Source organism: Rhamphochromis sp. 'chilingali' (assembly GCF_963969265.1).
Source record: "Rhamphochromis sp. 'chilingali' genome assembly, chromosome: 4".
NCBI lineage: Eukaryota > Metazoa > Chordata > Actinopteri > Cichliformes > Cichlidae > Rhamphochromis > Rhamphochromis sp. 'chilingali'.
Window position 1 is genome coordinate 25708031 of NC_137948.1, and position 22258 is coordinate 25730288.

The 22258-nt window shown below is 40.7% G+C and overlaps 1 protein-coding gene across 3 annotated transcripts in view; it reads left to right on the forward strand.

The window, feature by feature from the left end:
• Positions 1-22258, forward strand: part of herc3 (HECT and RLD domain containing E3 ubiquitin protein ligase 3) — a 37107-nt gene continuing 14849 nt past the window's right edge. Inside the window, exons 1-19 of one of the 3 annotated variants that reach the window (XM_080881620.1) lie at positions 1-79; positions 1259-1609; positions 3187-3346; positions 6043-6119; positions 6909-7130; positions 9211-9302; positions 9656-9786; positions 10362-10513; positions 11320-11393; positions 12012-12136; positions 12303-12362; positions 14811-14922; positions 16123-16312; positions 20219-20382; positions 20545-20658; positions 20865-20888; positions 20993-21091; positions 21200-21370; positions 21455-21598. In XM_080881620.1, the coding sequence (XP_080737746.1) occupies positions 1387-1609; positions 3187-3346; positions 6043-6119; positions 6909-7130; positions 9211-9302; positions 9656-9786; positions 10362-10513; positions 11320-11393; positions 12012-12136; positions 12303-12362; positions 14811-14922; positions 16123-16312; positions 20219-20382; positions 20545-20658; positions 20865-20888; positions 20993-21091; positions 21200-21370; positions 21455-21598 (2334 nt within the window). In that variant the 5' untranslated portion in view covers positions 1-79; positions 1259-1386. Of the gene's footprint in view, positions 80-1258; positions 1610-3186; positions 3347-6042; positions 6120-6908; positions 7131-9210; positions 9303-9655; positions 9787-10361; positions 10514-11319; positions 11394-12011; positions 12137-12302; positions 12363-14810; positions 14923-16122; positions 16313-20218; positions 20383-20544; positions 20659-20864; positions 20889-20992; positions 21092-21199; positions 21371-21454; positions 21599-22258 lie in introns of those variants that run through there. The other 2 variants (XM_080881621.1, XM_080881622.1) reach the window with 2 other exon arrangements.

A 22258-nucleotide genomic window follows, 5' to 3' on the forward strand; every position in this document is an offset into this window, starting at 1 on the left:
CAGCTGTGGCACTTCCTCGTTTGTTTTCTGGGCTGATGAACCGAAACCAGTCGCCCAAATTCAGAATGCATCTGTCAAGGTAAACACACTGTTTTAATTTTGCACCACCCAGCTGTAAAACAGCGCCGCTGTGCTTAGGTTGTGTTCATCGGCTAGCCAGCGGGTCTCTGTTTTTTAGCTATAAGACTGACAGCCAGCGCTGTTTTAGCCTGCGAACGTTAGTTAGCTATTAACTATAACGGCTTGTGTGGTTTGTCAGGCTCGCTAACAAACTTACTCAGGTAATGTCAGTGGGGACATTTAGCCACTGCTGCAGGATGTGTTTGTAATGTACACACAGCACGGGTCAGGAAGCTAACCTGACTTAACGTGCTGGTCCTCACAAACGATAAAGCAGCCGCTGACACTTAAAATACAGCTAAATATACAGCTAAGCGTATCTCACATCGAGCTACCAGTGTTTAGATAATAATAATAATGATAGCGCACTGGTAATACACGGGAGCAACTCACAGCCAAGACTGGTGTGCTATAGCATGCTAAACAAAGCTATAATGTATAGCTAATATTAATTTAATGTAACATTTAGTTAATGTTTACTAACTGCGATAAGGATGGTCACCCTGGGCTTTTGGTCCATTCCCTATATTTTCCTCCACCCTCCCAGGTAAATTAGTGCTTTCTAATACATGTGCCCGCATCCTCTCATCACAACTGTTTTCAGAGGTGTTTTTTGAATCACCTCTGAATCACCTTTTTCAGAGGTGATTCAGTTTAGTTTTTGCAGGGTTGTAATATAGGTTATACTTGTAATGATATAACTCATAGTATTAATAAAAAATATTTATATGGCGTTTATCCCAGTTACGATTTACACCTTAAACAGTGAAAATGTATAATATTTAAAAGTCACGTTTTTGGGACATTGTGAGGTAAAGCATACTCTCTATTGGCCCGTTTCTCTTTTGTGTATTTTCTGGCTTACTCAGTTGGTAATATTATTGTGCTAGAAGAGGCTGGACATTAAGGCGGGACTGCTTGGAGCTGCTTAAGCCAGGATTACACTGACAGGGTTTATTTAAATACACTGCCTGTTCCTCTGTCATCATGCTTACATCACTGTCACACACACCCACAGCAACCTCCGAGCCCGTCCTTGTTCCCTAATTGAAAAACTGTCAAGAGTTCACATATGGAGCAAAGTAATCAGCTCCTTACGAAGAAATATGCATAATCACGCTGTTTCTTTTGCTTCTAGGGTTGGAATTTACATGAAGAGGCGAAAGCGGGCCTGCTCTCGAGCTTGATCATTATAGTCTTCCTCCATCTGGCTGTCACTCTCTTTGCCTCTTCACATCGGTGCTCATTTCCTCTCCCTTCACCAACATGCTGTGCTGGGGGAATGCCAAGGATGGGCAGTTGGGTATTGGTGTGGAGAAGAACCCTGTGTTTGAGCCGAGGAACTGTCATGTGTTCAGTGGCAGGGGAATGAAAGAGGTCGCCTGTGGAAGCCAACACTCTGTGTTTCTTATGTATGATGGCAGTGTGTACACATGTGGCTCTAACAGCTGGGGACAGCTGGGTCATGACAAAGCAGGGACTTCCCCAGGTAAGCTCTAAATTGGAAACACCAGATTGGACCACCCTGGTGAACAACATAGCAAGTATGTTTGAGCATGTGCCTGAATTTGGACTGATTTGGCATGATTTGTCTTTGTCTGTGTTTGGCTGCACAAGCAGGAGGTGAATTGATGGTCTAATAAAAAAGTCAAATTGTATTCTGTTCTTCAACTATAGTGGAGTTATGTATTAAAAACCTAGCTCGTTATTTTGCATCTTTTACGTTTAAATAAAAGTGTTAATCAATTAAAGTAGTTATACAAATGGGCATGGGCTGATGGTGAAATTCTGGGCCGTTAGTGATGTTTGGCTGACTTAGTTGCACATAACCAAGGTTAAAACTTATCTATGATGAGTGATTAGGCACACGAGCAAGATTGGTCTGCACATAGTTGTTTGAGTTAAAGAGTCTGTTTTATGTTTTGCCTCAAATAATAGAAAGTTTTATATAAAGTTTTTTTTCCTCAGCCATTTGATAAATAATAATTAATTTTAAACTGGAATAAATTAAACTCCACTTTCAAAAAACTTAAAGAAATCACAGACCTGGTTATTTTCCTTTAGTATAAGCCAAAAGCTCTTTAGTGGACACCAATAATATTTTATATGGGAGAAGAAAAATACCCTGATGCTTAGTTACAAAGACTGAGCATGCAGTGAAATGTCTTTTGCAAGTCTTAGCAGGTTCAGTGGCTGTTGTGTTTTTATCTGATGTGGAAGCAGGATGACTGAGGATTTAAAAAAAAGCACAGACACTCATGTAACAGCAGCATGACTGTATGCTGGAATTGGGCATCATTAGGTGAGTTTGACATGAAACAGAAAGGATTCGTGTACCCACATTTTGGGCATTTTTCCTAAAATGGTAGTGACTGCAGACATGATGGGTCTGTGTTGGTATTATGTGGGTGGAAATGTGTTCTACATGTTCTTTGTTATGGCATGTGGGTGAACTTGTAACAGCCCTGAACAAATACAAGAATTGCTGGACCTTAAAAATCATACACAGATTTATTTGAAGTATGTCCATCCACATCTTTAGTTAGATACACTGCATAGATTCTGGGATGTTATCTCACAGGTTGTATAACATGCTGGGCCAACTTGGCATAATTATATTTTTGTTATAAGGCCTTTATCATTTTATGTTTATGTTATTGAATCTTTTTAACAAGCTTAAAAATGTTGATTGTTGATTAAATGCTATAGTCTTACCTCACTTAAAACCACATTATCAACTATTTTGAGTTTTCAATTTGTCTAAAGCAGCTAACCCTTAGTTGGTCCTTAGCAGAATACCACCAACACCAACTGCAAAGTCTCACCCACACATCCTTTTTGCACGTGCTTCAACACAGCATTTCTCAGTGCAGTTAATAATATACTATTTTCAGAAGAAATGTGTATATTATGTTTCTTGGATCTGTTGTATTATTGTGTACAATAAATACTTGTATAATAAATAGCATGTAGTTTAAAATATTTAGACTTATAACTGAAAAACAAATGGGTAAAGAGTAAAAGTAATGAAAAGACCTCTACTGTAGACCTGTCATCTCTTCACAGAGGTTGTTGGGGCTCTGGATACCCAAAAGATTGCGATGGTGTCATGCGGTCGGGGGCATTCGATGGCAGTGAATGAACAGGGTCAACTGTTTGCCTGGGGAGCTGGTGATGGGGGACAGCTGGGACTGGGGACCACAGAGACGACTGTTCGAATTCCCAGGTGCCCGTGTAGTTTATAGGAAGAAGGGTTTAGCCTGGCCACACAGAATTACACATGCCAGTAGGAAAACTTACAGTACTTACCAGCAGCCTAGCACCTACTTGTACAGCGTACATCTGGCCACTGCCACAGCTAAGTGTGTCCATAGAGCGTGCAGACGTAGACAGGTTTATCAGAGCCTATTTGAAAACTGTTAGTCACAGACTTCCTGTAAGTCTTTCACATGCAAATACTGGGAAAATGGGATTTTACTGTAATAAGTGGTTTGCAAAACGTTTTCTAGAATAAGCAATTAGTGCCCTGACAAACAATTTTATTTTTAATAGACAATTTACTGAAAGTTTATGAGGGGAAGAAAGCAGACAAAAGAGACTAAGACTAAATAGATATATCAGAAATATATTTATATCTATATGCTCACAAAATCATTATTAAAAAGAAAGAAAAACTACAGTGACATCTTCATTGTTAATCCATTGGTTACTCAGACTAACCTCAGTGTTATAGTGGAGGAGAAGAAGCCCCATGTAAACATATACTCAGCGAGATAGTTTAATAGTCAGTATTTTGTATGCAGCAGCCTTTCATAATTCAGTTCAACTTAGTTTTATTTATATAGCACCCAGTCACAACAATAGATGCCTCAAGACACTTTGTATTGTAAGAGAAAGACCCTACAGTAATACAGTGAAAATCCCAATAATCAGATCACCCCCTATGAGCAAGCGCTTTTGTGACAGTGGGAAGGAAAAACTCCCTTTTAACAGGAAGAAACCTCAGGCAGAGGCAGGTTCAGGGAGGGGCGGCCATCTGGCTCGACCAGTTGGGGGTAAGGGAAGGATGACATGAGAAAGACACATTGTGGAAGAGCGCAAGAAATTATTAATAACTAATGATTTAATGAAGATTAGTGTAAAAACACATGGTAAGAGAAAAAAAACACTCAGTACATCACGGAAGCCTCCAGCCGACTAGGCCTATTGCAGCATGACTAAGGGAGGATTCAGGATCACTGGATCAAGCCCTAACTATAAGTTTGATTAAAAAGCAAAGTTTTAAGCCTAATCTGAAAAGGAAAGTGGGTGTCTGTCTCCAAAATCCAAACTAGAAGCTGGTTCCACAAAAGAGGGGCCTGAAAGCTGAAGGCTCTTCCTCCCATTCTACTTTTAACTACTCTAGGAATTAAAAGTAAGCCTGCAGTCTGAGAGCAAAGTGCTCTATTGTGGTGATGCGGTACTATGAGGTCTTTAACATAAAATGGGACCCGATTATTATGGATTTAAAAGGGAGCCAGTGAAGAGAAGCCAGTATGGGTGAAATATGCTCTTTCTAGTCCCTGTCAGTACTCGTGACAAAAACTCACTGAAAAGCTGGAAGCTTTTCAGTGAGTTTTTAGGAGATCAATAATTACCATACTGCATCGTAGAAGTAATAAATACTAGTTTTTCAGTATCAATCTGAGAAAGAGATTGCACGAAAGGAAGAAAGCAGTTCTTATATATTTGCTTAGTGTGTGCATTGAAAAACATCCTGGTCAAAATGACTCCAAGGTTCCTCACAGTGTTACTGGAGGCCAAGGTAATCCCATTTAGAGTAAGCATATAGTAACATATTTCTAAGATTTTTTTTTTAGGGCCACGTATGCTAACCTTAGTTTGTAGCGGAATTTAGGAATTATAGGTCATCCAGGTCTTTGTCTTTCAGAGATTCCTGCAGTTTCACTAAGTTGTGTGTGTTTTCTGGCTTCATGGATAGATAAAGTTGGGCATCATCTGCATAGGAGTGAAAATATATGTTTTGCCTAAGGCAGGGGTGTCCAACTCCAGTCCTCAAGAGCTGCGGCTTTTAGATCCATCCCTACTCCAACACAGCTGAATCAAATGATTGGATTACCCCTTCAGCATGCCATCAAGTTTGGCAAAGGCCTGGTAACAAGTCATTCATTTGGTTCAGGTGTGTCGGAAGAAGGAGCGCGACAGTAGCTCTCGAGGACTGGATTTCAACACCCCTCGCCTAAGGGAAGCATGTATAATATAAACAGAACTGGTTTTAGTGTGGAACCTTGTAGAACTCCATAATTCACCTTTGTGTGTAAAGAGGACTCCCAATTAACATGAACAAATTGAAGTGTTATAATTTTACGAAGTTTGTCTGAATTAGATCTCTCTTGTAAATGAGATGTTGAGTCTCAATGGGGCTACCTGTATAAATAAAAGTTAAATAGCAAGTAAAAAGTCTATTAGATAGATGTGATTCGAACCACCTTGAATAGCTACAGCATGCTCTAATCGCTGTAATTAAATTATGGTCATCGAACCTCATTGCACCGAGGTTTAGAAGAAGCACAGACAGGAATCTACCATCAGTGGCCATAAGAAAACCATCTGTAACCTACACTAAAGCTGTCTCTGCAATCTGATGCATTCTAAAACCTGACTGAAACTTTTAAAATAAACAATTTCTTTGCAGATGATTAGTTAGCTGTTTTACAACTACTCTTTCAAGACTTTTTGAAAAAGGCAGGTTAGGAAGGTTGTGATTGGCCTATAATCAGCTAAGACAATAGACATCAGGTTTGACATTATTTGGAATTCCCAGCCTTTTCATGCATCATCTACTTAAACAAGAAATGTTTTAAATGTGTATTTTTTAGCTTGATAAACAAATGTTTTTGTTTCTTTTTAAATTTATCCTAGGTTGGTCAAAAGACTGTGTGACCATCGCATCTCTCAAGTAATGTGTGGGAATCAGCACTGCATCGCACTTTCTAGAGGTGTGAAAGACAATTTCTTTATAACACCTCATCACTGTTCACGATCTGAATGTTGGATCCCAACTGTGTCCAATCGAGCTGAAATGTATGGCATCAGAAAACCCTCATAAATTCTTAAATTCACTTCATGCAAATTTTAGCTCATCTATCCGCTCGTCCACAGTTCACTAGAAGCGTTAAGCCTTAACAGTATTGGTCAGATCTGAGTGAAACTTGCACATGGTCAAGGGTGTTTTACGAGCAATCACCAGGCAGTAATGATGGAGAACAAGTGTGTGTGTTTATCAATGTAACAACAAAGTGTCAACCATCAGCATCAAGGTTAGCATGACTAGGACTCAAGACATAATATTTTCATTAAAATATGTGATTGCAAAGGGAGGAGAGCATAGTTTGAGAAAATGCAATGGTTTTGCATTATGGGAGATTTTAAATTGACTGTTTTTTGTCCAAAGAAATGTGATCAGATGTTGAACCACAGCTTCTTGGGGCTAAACACACATAGCTTCATGTATTAATACTAACAGGATAATGGGGTCTGTGATTTATCTGTCAGCCTGAAAAGTTGTGTATTTATTTATGTTTGGTGTAAGCTTTGACTTGATTTAAGTTTGGCTATAAATGAAAACATTTGGTGTTGTTGATGTTTTGGCAATATGTAGGTCTGAGCCACACCCTGTAACAGCTCTAAATATAGCCACTCTATAAAACAGACATCTGCCCTGTATTTTGTGTTCATTATTGGTGTTGATGTGAGGTAAAGTTCATGATGTGCGTTTTTCCTCTCAGATGGCCAGCTGTTCACATGGGGCCAGAACACCAGCGGGCAGCTCGGGTTGGGGAAAGGAGAGCCCAGCAAGCTGTTCCCTCATCCTCTAAAGTCTCTGGCAGGAATTCCTTTGGCACAAATAACGGCAGGAGGAGACCACAGTTTTGCCCTCTCATTGTCTGGAGCTGTATTTGGCTGGGGCAAAAACAGAGCTGGACAACTGGGCCTTAATGATAAACAAGGTAATAATCACCTGGTTAGAAAGAACAGCGACTGTTATATGATATAATGCAGAGTGTAGAGCTTCATGCAAATTATATAAATCTTTACGTAATATTGTGTCTCACATTTTTATCAATTTATTCGCGCTTGGAAAAAAAAAAAGGTTTTCACAGTACTCCACATGGTGTTGTGAAAAACTAAGTACACCTGTACTCTTTTGATAATATTTTAGAGGTTAAGTAACAGCTAGGTACTATTAATAATTAATAATGACTGTCAAGTGTGAGTACCGCTATCAAAGCAGACGTTTTGGCACTTTCTGATCTGAAGCATTCACGTCTTAACACAATGCCACAATCTTCCCTGGAAAGGACGTCTCAGCAAATTCAAACTGAGCAATACATAGAGAAACTGCAAAAAACCCAGCAGCTACATCTCAGACTCTAGAGGCCTCTATTAGCAGGTAATTGTAAAGTTCATGATGGTACAAATAGAAAAAATCTGAACAAGTGTGGCTTATTTGTAGGGGTGGGGGGGAAAAATCGATACTGTGTAGTATTGTGATATTTTGTTTGCTAATAATGTATCGATACAGGGACAGCAGAAATCGATATTTTGTTACAAAAAAAGTTTTTGTGGACTGGAACATGCTCTGACTTCAGAGCATGTTGATCCTTTTTCTGAGCAAGAATCCTGACATTCCTTCACTGTCCAAATGTGTGTAACTTTTTTTTTGGCAGCAATAAACATGACAGTTTACTTATTTTAATTTAAGACATGTTTTATTTTAATTAAGTTTAAAACTTTTTTATTTAATGTAAAATTATATTTTGTTTTAATTTACTTTCAAATTCTTCAGTTGCTGAAGGGGCTGCATAGTTTTCATAAATTTCAAAGTTCAGAATAGCTATAATTGTACCAGATGGTTGCATTCAGTTAAGTTGGACTAGACTGTAATACAAACCGTTCAGTTTGTCAACAATAAAACTGACTGAAATGAGAGACTGAGTGTGAGACTTTGATATTAGATAAAATAAATATTGATAAAGTTTACCTTTATGTACAGAATCTGAATATCGCAAAATATTAAAAAAAAATTGCAATAATATCGTATCGTGCGTTAAGTATTGTGATAATATCGTATCGTGGGATGTATGGTGATTCCCACCTCTACTTATTTGTAAGGGTTACCAGGAGGAAGCCTGTTCTCTCTAAAAATAACATGACAGCACAGCTTAGGTTTGAAAAGTTGCATCTGAGAAAATTGCAAGACTTCTTGAATAAAGTCCTTTGGACAGATGAGGCCGTTGGGGTGGCTGTAGTTTAGGAGGTAGAGCAGGTCATCTACTAATAGGAAGCTTCTATTTCTATTGTGTCTCTGAATGTCACATAGAAAGCACTTAAGCATAGAATGGATGTGAATGTGTGAATGAGGCATGTTGTATAAAGTGCTTTAGTGGTCAGCTAGAGGAGAAAAGCACTATATAAGAACTAGTTCATTTACCATTTATCATTATGCCAACGTGCAGATGTTTGGCCATAATGCACAGCACCATTTGGAAAAATTAAACACAGCATGTCAGCATAAACACCTCATACCATCTGTCAGCACGGTGGTGGAGGGGTGATGATTTGGGCACCTTGGAGTCATGGAGTTGACCATGAACTCCTCCGGATACCAAAGTGTTGTAGAGTCAAACTTTAGATGTCTACCTGACATTTAAAGTTTGGCCAATACTGGGTCAGGCCACAGGACAACAGCAGCAAATCTACCGCAAAACGGTATTGTTGCCATTGTTTGTGGAACAATGGCAACGAGCTTGATTGCTCTCACGCTCATTTTTTGTTTTATGAGTAGTTAGAGGTCACCATTTTGGAGAAGAGATCTATTTATTAACATTTCATGGAAATGATCCTCAATATTAAATAATTAAATAATTTAATTAATTAACATATCCACGTTTAGTTTAGTTGCCATTATGGTGCTAAATCAGAATGCAAAAGTTTAAGTGTTTTCCAGCATCTTCTTAATTTGAGTGGACTCATCTGGTTGAAGTGTTTAACAGTGTGGACTTGCTCGTGTGTTGTCGCCTTCCACAGATCGTGCCGTCCCATGCCACATCAAATTTTTGAGATCTCAGAAAGTTGTTTACATCAGCTGTGGAGATGAACATACAGCAGCCTTGACAAAGGTATGATTTATGTTTAACTGTGTTGTACATGCTTTACATATGGATGTTTAATTTTGGCCATTTCTAGTAACAGATATTATGCAACCAGATATTATAAAGTCTTGTTTTGTTAGGTCGTTCTTGTTTAGCTGCCATAAAAATTGGTGCAAGAGATTTATATTATTTTACACAACACTCTGTTAATACAGAGTTAAAAACTGAGTCTTATTCCAACCACACGGTCTAACCCCATCTTATCTTAATCTACCACCTAACGTGTGCCATAAGTGTTTTAGTGCAAGACTATGCATAAAGTTTCCCTCTTAAATGGAAAAAAGCACGGAAAAGGTCAGTGTGTTTACTCTTCCCGGCAGGATGGCGGCTTGTTTACGTTTGGTGATGGCTCGTGGGGTCAGCTGGGTCACGGCTCCACCAATAGTGAGCTTTTACCTAGACGAGTGCTGGAGCTCATGGGCACCGAGGTGTCCCAAATCACCTGTGGCAGGTACTGTCTCTGATAAACCTACAGAGGGCTTTTGTTGGTTATACCCATACGATCTCATGAAACCAAGTAAAACAACACTGGAGTAAAGTCTATGTTTATGAAGCTTAAACTTTTTTTTGACTCTCAGAAAGCCGCAGTTTTAACTCTCTTGTACGGTGTGTGTTTTTTTGTTTATTTTGTTTTAGTATTTTCTCCACACCTGATGGGAAAGGAATACTGAAAAGACTTATAGAAAGTTACCTTGTCCCTTAAATGTTAATAGCTTTGATTGTTTTGCTTCCAGCCACAGACATTTGTTGCATCTTTTTTTTGCTCAGTTATTTCTTTTATCCTCTTGACCGTTAGAACAAAACTTCTCTTTGAGAATCCAAATTAAAAAAATATATAAACATTAGTAATAATTAAAAAATATCTGCTGCAAAAACAACTGATCTAAACTGAACATGTTAAATCAGAGAGCTGTAAGGTACCTTTGATAATGTTAACTGCATATCTAATGCTGTAAATGTGTAACTATCAAAGTGGTAAATTTACTTTTTTGAGTTTCTTCATTTCGTGGTTTTTCCTTTTGCCAGGCACCACACGTTGGCGTTCGTGCCTTCCTCTGGCATGGTATATGCGTTTGGTTGTAACAGCCATGGCCAGCTGGGAACAGGAATACTGGGGGATGCCAGAAGCCCATTTCCTGTCAAGGCCAGTTTCCTGACTGGAAAATTCCATAGAAGAGGTAAGCAGAGGACTTGCCGATCAGTCCCTATATGCTTGTGACCGAATGCCTTTTTAAAAGTGCCTCATTCCCACTTCTCACGTTTGTTAGACATGTTTCCTGTTTGTGCCTTTACTGGTAACTGCAGTGGAAATCCAGGCAGGCAGCTGTGAATGTTACAGTTTTATTTGGCCTAACCATTATGGTCCTGGGAACCTTGTTTCCGATTTTTTCCTTGAAGACAATGGAGAACTTTGAGAGAATTTACAATTTACGAAGTCTTAAAACAGAAAGAACAGACTGATAACGATACAGTGGGCTTTGTTAGTGTCCAGCTAGACTCTGCTGCTTCACTGTCTTGCGGAGGTATTTCTGATTTGGCTCCAGTTGCTGTTGCCAAAACAACCAAGAGGATAGTTGGTATTCAGCCAAAACAGCTTGTATTTGCACAGCAGTGTCTTCTGTTGGATTTACCAGAAATCATCCTGCAATCTGCTTGTAATGTAGGCTAGGGGGTGTGAGTCACAGCAGAGATTTAAAATATATATATATATTGTAAGGAGACTGCAAGAACACAATTTATTCTGCCATGTATATCAAATTGAAATAGCACAAAGAAGAGCTTTTGAGCCAAATGCTTTATGATTGCTTTATGCTTCCACAGTGTATTATTCTTTATCCTTCATTACTGTGTATCATCTTTTTTCTCAAGGTGAGGAATCTTTACAGACACATGCAGTTTAAAGTGATTTAAAGTGTGAAATATATATATTTTATTCCCTGTTATTATGTTCAGTGTCTATCTCTTTTTTATGTTTCTTAATTAGAATCAAAACAGTATACCGTGACCAAAATCATCTGTGGAGGAGACCATAGCTTCTTATTGTACTCTAATGAGCAGGTATGTGATTTCATAAAGATTAATACTAAAATATCACATTTTTTAAAATTAAAAATATATACTTACTTCCAGTTTTACCATTGTTATTGTTTGTTTGAATTTTCATGAATTACATAAATGCTTTGTTATTTATTTTCATGTTAAAAATATAGAGAAATGTGAAACTGAAAATCAAAGATGTACTCTAAAAACCATCAGGAATTAAAAAATGATTAACCGTATGTGACACACATATGCTTCTTAGTTTCCTGCAGCACGCTGTATAATTCTAAGCAATCACATCCAAAAACTCCAAGCAATCATGTCTGTGTTACTTAGGTTTAGTGTTTCACCACAGGGTGGCGTTAATGTCTCAGCTTTAACCAGTTCAGTTGATGGAACTCTGTATTTGGAGCCTTTATCTGGTTAAAAAAATGTAACTTTCAAGCAAACTGTCAGGAACGTAGGCTGATAAAGATGTAAAGCGCTTAGCCAAAACATTTCCATCTCAGGCGTGGCCTCTTTATTTTGTCGACGCAACCCAGATCAAACTTTCCCACACAGACTGCAAAGGACCAAAGCAAAGTCTTCCGTGTTTGTAACAGTGGTGTTATGTGTTCTCTGTCTTCCCCTCTACAGACCTCTGTCCCCTCGGAAGACTTCAGAGTGATTAATATTGGCAAAAGTCTCTCACCAATCAATTATGAAAGTTTGAATTCGTTGAGGCTGAAACTGATGTACAACACAGACTCTAGCATCACAAAGTAAGCCAACGATAAAAGGGTATTGTGTCAGATATTTTAGATTATAAGATAGAATGTAGACTCATATATAATTGGTTTACACAAATACACACAGAGCTTAATTCACTTTAATCACTGGAAAGTCTCCCCCGTTACATTTTCATTGTAATGTGTGTTTCGTTTACAGTGACGTCATAGTTCAGCTGTCGTCGACGGCGTGCTGGAATGCCAGCTTCTTGGACCAAAGGTGCATAGACCTCACCTGCATCAATATGAGAAATACACAAATAGTGCAGTCAGGACTTGTTTTATATTGGAGCACGGTTGCATGTATTAATGCAAAAACCTTCAGTGGAAGACAAAACACCACTGAGCTTACATTTTTCTAAGAGCTTTTCTAAAAGCTTACAGTGCTAAGAGTATTAGTGAATCTACATAGACAAGATATTTTTTCTTTAGAAAAGGTACTTCATATAAATTAGATTTTGCTACTTTTACTTAAGTCAGACTTGTAATTTTATTTTCACCTTTAAGAAAAAGAAGACAGTGTTGACCTTGAGGAGGAAACATTTAACAGTTAATAAGATATAGCACCAAAATGCGAAGTGTAAAGAAGAGCTGAAATAATTAATTAAGAGGTGATAAAAATGTTTAAGTTCCCACCTTAATAGTGCAGGATTTAGTCAGTATTTGCCAAACAAAACTTGGATGCATGCATACCATCTGGATGACAAGTTATGACCAGATATTTTATTCTTCGTTCTCCGTCACTGTCTGTGTTATTATTAGAAGAAGTGTTTGATTTCTGCAGGTTGAAAATGTGACAATGATTTATGTTAGACAGGCATGACATATTTAAAATAGTTAGTACAATTATGTGCTGCACGTGTGCTACGTCTGTATCGCTACTGTGCTGAGCCAAAAATAGCACATGCTCAGGATATTTGGCCTTGGTTCAGGCAGGTGACAGATGGCACAAACTGCAGTCGCGCTCGACATCAAAATTGCAGTTTTTCCACTGAATGCTGCCACAGAAACTCTCCCAGTATTTTAGGACAAAAAAGGGCACCACAGTCCCCAACAAAGGTTTAAAAAAAAAAAGGAAACAAGAAGGATCTGTTAGCGTTTTATTAGTACAGATTCATCACAGAGTAACTTCTTAAGCCCTTCAGGTGTGTGCCATAAATGAAGGAAACGCATGCCGTGTGATCAACTCACAAAGATGTACTTTCTCTGTCAAATACCCTCAAATCAATGCATATCATCTTATCCAGCTGATTGTCAGGCCTGGGAAAGATGCTATCTGTTTGGTTAGCGAGATCTGTGCGAGTCCATCAACCTGTGTGTTGACATCATGATGTATGTAGGACAAACTAATCAGCAGATACTTATCGCGTCCTGGGAATGAGTTGTAGAGGTCACCGGGTTGGAAAAAAAGGCCTCACAGACACATGCGTGAAAAATGAATCTTTCAAAAACTGAAATGCCACAGGAGGTAAAACAAATAGTAACATCCATCATAAAGTAAGTAAGTAGTGCATATGAAATACAGGAGGACAGACTTGTACTAATTGTCTGACTAAATGGAAATAAATGTTAGTTTCTGCCTTAGTTAATAACATGAAAACCTTCCCAAAAATGTAGCCATAAAAACTGTATTTGTATCTCCTTTTATTAGGTACAGCTGTGGGATTTGCTGCAGTTGTTCAGAGCACATCCATGCACAGGAAGTATTAGCATCACAGTTGGGACCCAAAACTGCTCAGATGGTGCTTTAAGCTCAGAGAGTTCTCTGAATTTAATGGGTCATTGCTGTGACTCAGTAGTTTTGTAGCACAAACCGCTGCACCATCTGCAGCACTGTTTGCTCTTTGACAAACAGTCACCACAGGATCTCGTCTAATCTGACTGAGTGGTAAATGGTAAATGGCCTGCATTTGTATAGCGCTTTACTCAGTCCCTAAGGACCCCAAAGCGCTTTACACTACAGTCATTCACCCATTCACACAATTGCAATGGCAAGCTACGTTGTAGCCACAGCTGCCCTGGGGCGCACTGACAGAGGCGAGGCTGCTGGACACTGGCGCCACCAGGCCCTCTGACCACCACCAGTAGGCAAACACGGGGTTAGTATCTTGCCCAAGGATATTTGGCATGCAGCCAGGAGGCAGCCTGGGATCGAACCACCGACCTTCTGATTAGTGGCTGACCTGCTCTGCCACCTGAGCTACAGTGCTGTAAATAGTTGCCATTAGGGATCAGTCCACTGTGTCAGTCAGTATTTGTCTTGTTGTGCCTATAGGGAAGGAAGATGGCATTTACAGATAGCTAAATCTTTAATGCTCAGTGTCAGTGATATGTTGAGGGTTGTTTAAGGCGAAGCAGCGAGTGTGTTTATCAACTGGTTCTCACTCTCGTCATCTCCCAGGCAGAAGAAGAGATCTGCTTAGGGATAGACGTAAATACATTTAGGCTGCATGTATACTTAACCATTGCTTATATTGCAGTGAGTATTATCACACCTACCTAAAGGTGACTCACAGCTGACTTGCTGGATGACAGCTTGGAGTAGACCTGTGTTTAATCCAAAGCAACTTTCCATCAAAGCTTTATCACGAATTCCCTGAATATGAGCTCTGTTTTTTATCCTTTGCTGAGATCTCACTTATATCTTTCTTTATCTGCTTTCTCTCAGTGATGATACCCATTTCAAAACCAACCCAAAGATCCCAGGCATCGATCTCAACTCTGTCAGAATGCTGTTTGAGACTCTGAGCAAACCAGCTTTCTCTGAACTCATGGAGCAGGTACTGCTTCTAACCTCCAAACCCAGTTTACTGTATGTCTCTTAAGGACACATGGTGCATGTGTTTGATAATGGCTCCTGTTGTTGTCTGACTTTCTTTATCTGACCAGAAGCATGAATAATAATGTGTATGTGTTAGTCCCCATAGGGAAATAGTTCCTCTGCATTTAACCCATTCACCCAGTGAAGCAGTGGGCAGCCACCAATGCAGCGCCCAGGGAGCAGTGTGTAGGGACGGTACCTTGCTCAGGGGTACCTCAGGGTAGCCGTTCAGTGGAGTTGAACCCCCGACCTTCCGATCATGGGGCCACCACTCTACCTACTGAGCTATCCCTTGTATACTAAAGAAAATAGTATACAAGTTTTGGTTTACTCTAATCACCTAATCAATTACCTTTTAAGCTATTACACATAAAGTGGATTCATAAGCAATGAATGTAACGTAACTGTCACCAGACAAAGCTGGTGAGAGCTGTGAAAGATTTAGTGTCAAACAGTTAATCTCAGGAATTGAAGGAGTTCTGCGTGAATCCTAATGAACCCCTGTGCCTCTGGCTGTAGATGTTGCTGCTGAAAATCAGCTGCTCACTCCAAATTAAAACCTCATTGTTTGTATGTAGGTCACCAACGTCTAAATCCATAGTGATTTTCATAGAAATTGGTATCAATGAATGTGATAGAAAGTGATTTTTGTCTGAAACGCTTTGTGTTTTGGCTCCTTAATGATGCAGGTTTAATACATGCAGGGTTTGCTTTGTAACCATTTATTTGGTGGAATAAAAAAAGGAAAAAAAAAAGAAAATCCATGTTTTGAAAGTAAATCAAGTTCTGCCACAGATCCATGGCACAAAATGGAGAACTGGTTGACGACTCCTAACATTGGCGCACTAATGTTATGTTTGGGACTGAAGTGGCCTCAGTATGATTGATACAGGCTGAGGCCTCTTTCCCCAACCACTAAATAACCTCTTGCAAAATTTAGCAACTGACGTTTTATCGCTGCTGCCTCATTCATCCAGCTTGTTTGGAAATATAAAAATATCCCATCACATTCAGCTTTTTTTTTTTTTTTTTTTTTTTTAAAAACAGTAAAACCCTAATAATTCTCTGACTGCATTTTGTCTCTAACATGAATCTTCTTTCTCTGAGCAGTGTAACTAAACAGAGGGTGTAATGTCTGCATCCTCTCTCTCTTGTTTAGGCCACCAAGAGTTTTGAGAGCCTGCTGATCCCTCAGCTGCCACGCTCCCCTCCTGATGTCGAGGCCATGAGGATCTACCTCATATTGTCAGAGTACCCGGCCCTGCAGGACTCCAAAAACTACATCCGCCTCACTATACCCCTAGCAATGGCTATTCTGCGGCTAGATGCCAACCCCAGCAAAGTATTGGGTATTACATTTGCACGACCACACTGAATACAGTTTTTCATTCAGATTTGACTTTGGGAGATAACTGAGAACTGTGAAGCTCAGCAACTCTGTGCTATGTCCCACCATGTTAAGCTTACGCTGATGTTTAGAATATATCGGTATCCTCGTCCATATCTGTGCTACGTGTGCTTCGTCAGCAACAGATAAAAAAACACCACCCGGACAACAATATTTTCACAGCATCTTCAAACATTAGAGCCTGGCTCATATGGGCTAGCAGGAGGGACTATGCGCTTACCTGCTGCTCTCTGGCAGGTAGCTCCATGCCCTCCTGGGTTTTAATTGCACCTTAGAACACACATGCATCAACACTACAATGAGCGGGTGGAGGGAGGTGTGGAGTCTTCTCTCACCCCCGTTCTCTGCGGCCTGCTGGAGCGGGGGGGCTAGGAGGAGTTGGCCGTCCGACTGCGGTCTGGAGTGTGGGGCCTCCCTGCTGCTGCGGAGTCGGGGCGGTCTGCCTCTCCCCACCGCAGGGGAAAGGGTAACACCACCTGGGTCTGGGTGCAGTTCCCCCCTCCAGGGGCAAGGGTACCTAGACCCGGTTCGTAGAGTACGCTTGGGGAGTGTGATCGTGTGTACAGCGTCTCTTTATGTCTGTCTCCACGTTGGTTGAGTGTGGAGTAAGTGCATATGAGAGCATGAGGGTGGGAATGGATGTTTGTATCTGTGTGTGCCTGTATGTCTGTGTCTATATGTCAGGTTGGGTGTCAGACGCCACCTCTCTGGGGACATCTCAGGCCCTCCAAGGTTGGGAGGCCTATCTCCACCCACCACCACTTCCCCTGCCAGTGGCGGACTCCCTCAGGTGTCGGTGTGTTGGTGGTTCTTTGTGTCTGGGGGTGGGCGTCCGGGTACACACCGGCTCACTCCTTGGCGGCCGCTTATCGGGGCCTGGAGCCTGGGGCTCGCTCGGGCCACTTCGGAGGTGGGGTGCCCCCGGCCTCTCGGCCTGGGGCTCGGTCACTCAGGCACAGCTGGCTGCCGGCGGAGCTCAGGGCACGTCACTGCAACTCCCCCTGGCTTCTGCTCCGCGGCTGCTGAGTGAGCCCTCATCTGGGACTCTCCTCAGCTCTTACTGGGACAGTGGCGCGGCTGCCCCTCTGTTGGTCTTCCTTGGTCTCTTGTGTTCTGGGGGCCTCTGGATGTCTGGAGTTTTGATCTCCTCCATACCTGCTTCATACCATAAAGGACAGGGCTGTGGCTCCCCACACTCCCTAGCAGATCATTACATGGAGAAACCTTTGGAATGCAAGCATGCTGATCCACACAGGTATGCACACAGGTGTACACACGGGTATTCACAGACGCGGACTAAAGCTTTCTTGGCTGCTGCCTCAAAGCACATTGTGCGCTGTCTATCTTGCGTGCTGCACAATATCGTTTATTATTTAGTATCTACTGATATCTACTGCTAGCTAGTTTATTGTGATGGTGCTGTTTTTTTTATTATGTTGCTCTTTGTTGTCTGCTTTCTCTTCTGTTTTTTTTCTCCATACAGGTGACCCAGGTGTTTTGCTTTTTATTTTTTTTTATTTTTTTCTTTCTTCCCCCCCTTCTCACCGTCTCTTCTCCCCTTTGGTTTTCTTTCTCTCCCTCTCTTTCTTTCATTCTTTCTCCCTGTCCTATCCCCCAGTCATGTCTGTCCTGTTTGTAACAACTGAAAATAAAATAAATTCATAATTATAATAAAGGTCAATCAAATGGACCAATATGGCAAGGCCACGATGATCCACTTGGTAAAATAAATCCGCTTGGCATCTTTCTTGGCCTTAAGACAACAATTCTGATGGCTAAAGATCCAAACGGGACACAAAAAAAGAAAAAAAAAAAAGAGCCTGGCTCATATGGATTTTTGAACTCACTACTGATATTTGAGGAAAACTAGGGGTTTTAACAGAGGTAAAGGTCAGTTACTAGCCCGTCTGCTAGTTTAGTCTTCAGTCTGTGGCCACATGAATCAGTTTAATAATAATAATGTTTGTTTTTTTTCTTGGTGGGTCCTGAAAATTACTTTCGTGCATTTATTTTAAATATTTGGATGATATTTCATAAAATGTTGTTGACACTTTCAAAGATATTCATAGTGCTGCTGCAATAATACAGACGAGTGACAAAAGCGCTCTGGAGAAAGGTTTGTTCACCTCTGCACATGTGACCGACTGCTGCGTAAAACTGTTCATGCATGTCTGGTCTACGCCACACAAACATACATTCACTGGCTATTTTATTAGTTACACCTTAGACCCCTTTTTGCTATCATAACTGCTTTAATACTTCATGGCATCGATTTAACAAGGTGCTGGAAACATTCCTCAGATTTTGGTTCTCATTGACACGGTAATGTCACACAGTTTCAGCAGATTTGTCCATGATGAAAATCTCTCATTCCATCACATCGCAAATGTGCTCTGAGATTTGGACTGTGGAGTCCATTTGAGTGCAGCGAACTCACTGCTATGATCAAAAACGATGAGATGATTTGACATTTGTGACGTGGTGCGTTATCCTGCTGCTTCCTCAGAAGGGACAGTACACTGTGTCATAAAGGGATGGACATTATCAGCAACAGTATTCAGGTATGCTGTGGGCTTTAAACTATGCTCAAATGGTGCTAACTGTCCCACAGTGTGCCAAGAAAATGTGCCCCACACCACCAGCCTGAACTGTCATTACAAGGCAGGATGGAGCCACGATTTCATGTTGTTCATGCCAAATTTGAACCCTGCCATCTGAATGTCACAGCAGAAATGGAGATTCATCAGGCCAGGCAACGTGTTTCAGTCTTCTGTCTGAGCCTGTGTGAACTGTGGTCTCAAATTCCTGTTCTTAACTCTCATGAGTAGCAACTGGTGTGTTCTTCTGTTGTTGTAGCCCATTTTCTTCCAGGTCTGACATATTGTGAGTTCAAAGATGCTTTTTTGCATACCTTGGTTGTAACGAGTGGTTATTTGAGTTCCTGTGCCCTTATTGTCAGCTCGAAGCAGTCTTGCCATTCTGCTCTTTGGTCTTTGGCAGCAAAACATTTTGAACTACTGCTCAGTGGATGGTTTCTCCTTCTCAGGCTATTTTGTGTAAACCCTGAAGATATTTATATGGGAAATTCAAATTATATCAGCAGGTTCCGAAATACTCACACCAGCCTATCTAGCACAACAACCACGCCACGTCCAGAGTCACTTAAATCATCTTTCTTCCCCATTCAGTGCTCAGTTTGAACTTGCGTACATCCCTAATTAGTTACTGCCCTGTGGTTGGCTAATAAGATATTTGTGTTAACAAGTTGTTGAACAGGTGTATCTAATGAAGTGGCTTTAAATTATTTAAGTGCTAAAACAGAATGTCTGTGAAGGTTCTCAGTCATCCAGGTCATCGTAGTCAAAGGAGCTTGCAAAGAAAAGCGTCTGGACTTCTTTAAGTTACTTGAAGACATTTCACCTCTCATCCGAGAAGCCAGAGTTTCGGGTGAGTAACTCATCCGAAACTCTGGCTGATTGGGACCCACACCCAGTTTCACACCTTGGCTCAGGCGATTAGAGGATCATCAGGGGGTCCTTTTGTCCCTCTGTGGGGGGTTACTCCCACTAGGTTTATATCTGGGACTCTCCACCATTTGACCTTAGAACTGAAGAAGCGTCTCGGATGAGAGGTGAAACGTCTTCAAGTAACTTAAAGAAGTCCAGACGCTTTTCTTTGCAAGCTCATTTGACTGCTAAAACAGAAGCATTGCTATTGTGTAATTCCTGAAATTCCAATACATCATAGAAGAAACTGACAACCTCAGTGCTACTTGAGTCCACCATAAAATATCATGGTGTATTTGGTTGAGGTCATTTATTTTCCTCTCCTTTTTATGTCTCTGCAGACAACTGGTGGTGTATCGTGGATGGCAGCGTGTTCACCCGAATGGTCGACATGTACAAGAGCATTGTTGTCTTTATGCTAACAGGAGGCAAGACGGTGCTCGTGCCCATGTTCTATGAGAACTATTTTCTTGCAACTCTTCGGCTGCTGGAAAAGCTCCACAAGGTATTCACAAACGACACTCGCTGTTCTCAGCTGTGCTTGTTCGGCAATACAATCCAAGAAGGAAGTGTTTGTGTCACGGTCAGATGGTTCTCGGTAATCTGTAGTCTGCCGTGTACTGTGACATTTCCTGGAGATCAGCAGGTTTTTGTTCCATGTTACCAGGTAAACTTGAAGGCACAACACGTGGAGTACAACCGCTTTTACATCCCAGACGTCACCAGCCTCGTGGACATCCAGGAAGACTACCTCAAATGGTTTCTGAGTAAAGCTGAGATTGTGAGTACTGAGTTTGGGATAGGTTTTTGGGAAGGCATCTGTGTTTGTCAGGTCTGTTTGTCTCTTCTTGCTGCCCACTTGTTTCATAAACAACACTCGGGCATTGGAAGGAATTTAAAAATCTCTTCGTTTCTACTTTTAAATGTCTTTTTATTTTTCAAGTGTCAGGTTTGATCAGATGACTTTTCTTTCATTCTCATTTTTAGAAAGTGGGATCATCCCCTTCACAGGTAGTTGAATTAAAGACTCAGTTATTAAGATAAATGATAATAGATAAATGTGATTCATTTAAATGGTGATGGTTTATTAAGCATTCATTCTGTTTTCCCTGCAGAGTGACTTTCCCGCAGTAAACCTGTGTGCCTACCCGTTCATACTGAACGCAAAAGCCAAGACAACCATGCTGCAAACTGATGCTGAACTGCAAATGCAGGTATCCGCTGCTGACAGACTTTATGTGTCAGCAAATGTTTCTTAATTGTTCTCGTTCTCATGTGAACATTGTTTCATCCATTTCTCTCCACCTGTGTCCGTTACCAAGATGGCAGTAAGCGGTGCAAACCTACACAATGTCTTTATGCTGCTCACACTGGAACCCCACCTCGCTAGGAACCCTTACCTGGTGCTCCATGTGCGCAGGAGCCATTTAGTAAGCGACACACTACGTGAGCTCACCATGTACTCTGACGTGGACCTCAAGAAACCACTCAAGGTGAGAGGCGGCACTCACCGGAGGCGTAACTTGGACAAAGCGAAGATTTGTTTTTGTTTTTCATCTGCTTCTTCCTCCCTCCAGGTGATCTTTGATGGAGAGGAGGCCGTAGACGCAGGCGGCGTAACTAAAGAGTTCTTCCTGCTGCTGTTGAAGGAGCTGATGGATCCCGTGTACGGGATGTTCACTCATTACAAAGAGTCCAACCTGCTCTGGTTCTCAGATAAAGTGAGTTTCCCTGGTTGACAGTTAACAGGCAGTGGAATTAGTATGTTAAAGTATTTATCGAGTATATTTAAATATAATTAAGTCTAATTTTAGCATATTACCTTCAACTTGAAGCATTACGGTGAGCCGCACTGCTGCAGACAGTTAAACACGAAGCTCTTTTCCAACTGCTGCACCTGCTGTGAACAGGTTTTAATGAATGAGTAGTTGCAATGTCTTCAAATAGGAAACTTCATCTTTTGAGATGGTTATCCAGAAGAAAAATGATACTTAATCTGGAGACTGTGTTTTAAAACATCAGAGACAGATCAGAGACAGCTTATTTATTTATTTAGTTTATGGATAATTTAGAAACACACAACTGTTTAAGTAACTTTGGATATGAACTAAAATCATCGGTTAATTCCTAATGCACAACAGTGTAGCACAGCTAATCCATGCTTTACAGGGGTTATTGCATTTCAGTCACAAAGCTGAAAGCTGCATACAGTGGTCCACTTTTTTTTTTCTACCTCTGAAAGAAAAAGAAAAATACTGTGACTCTGCAGACTGAAACATATTTGGACTTGCTGACAATAAGCAGCCTGTGCTGTTGGCTTTTAGCTCAGCTGTTTTCTGGGAAGTAAAGCGTTTAGGCTAATAATGATATTATGAGATCTC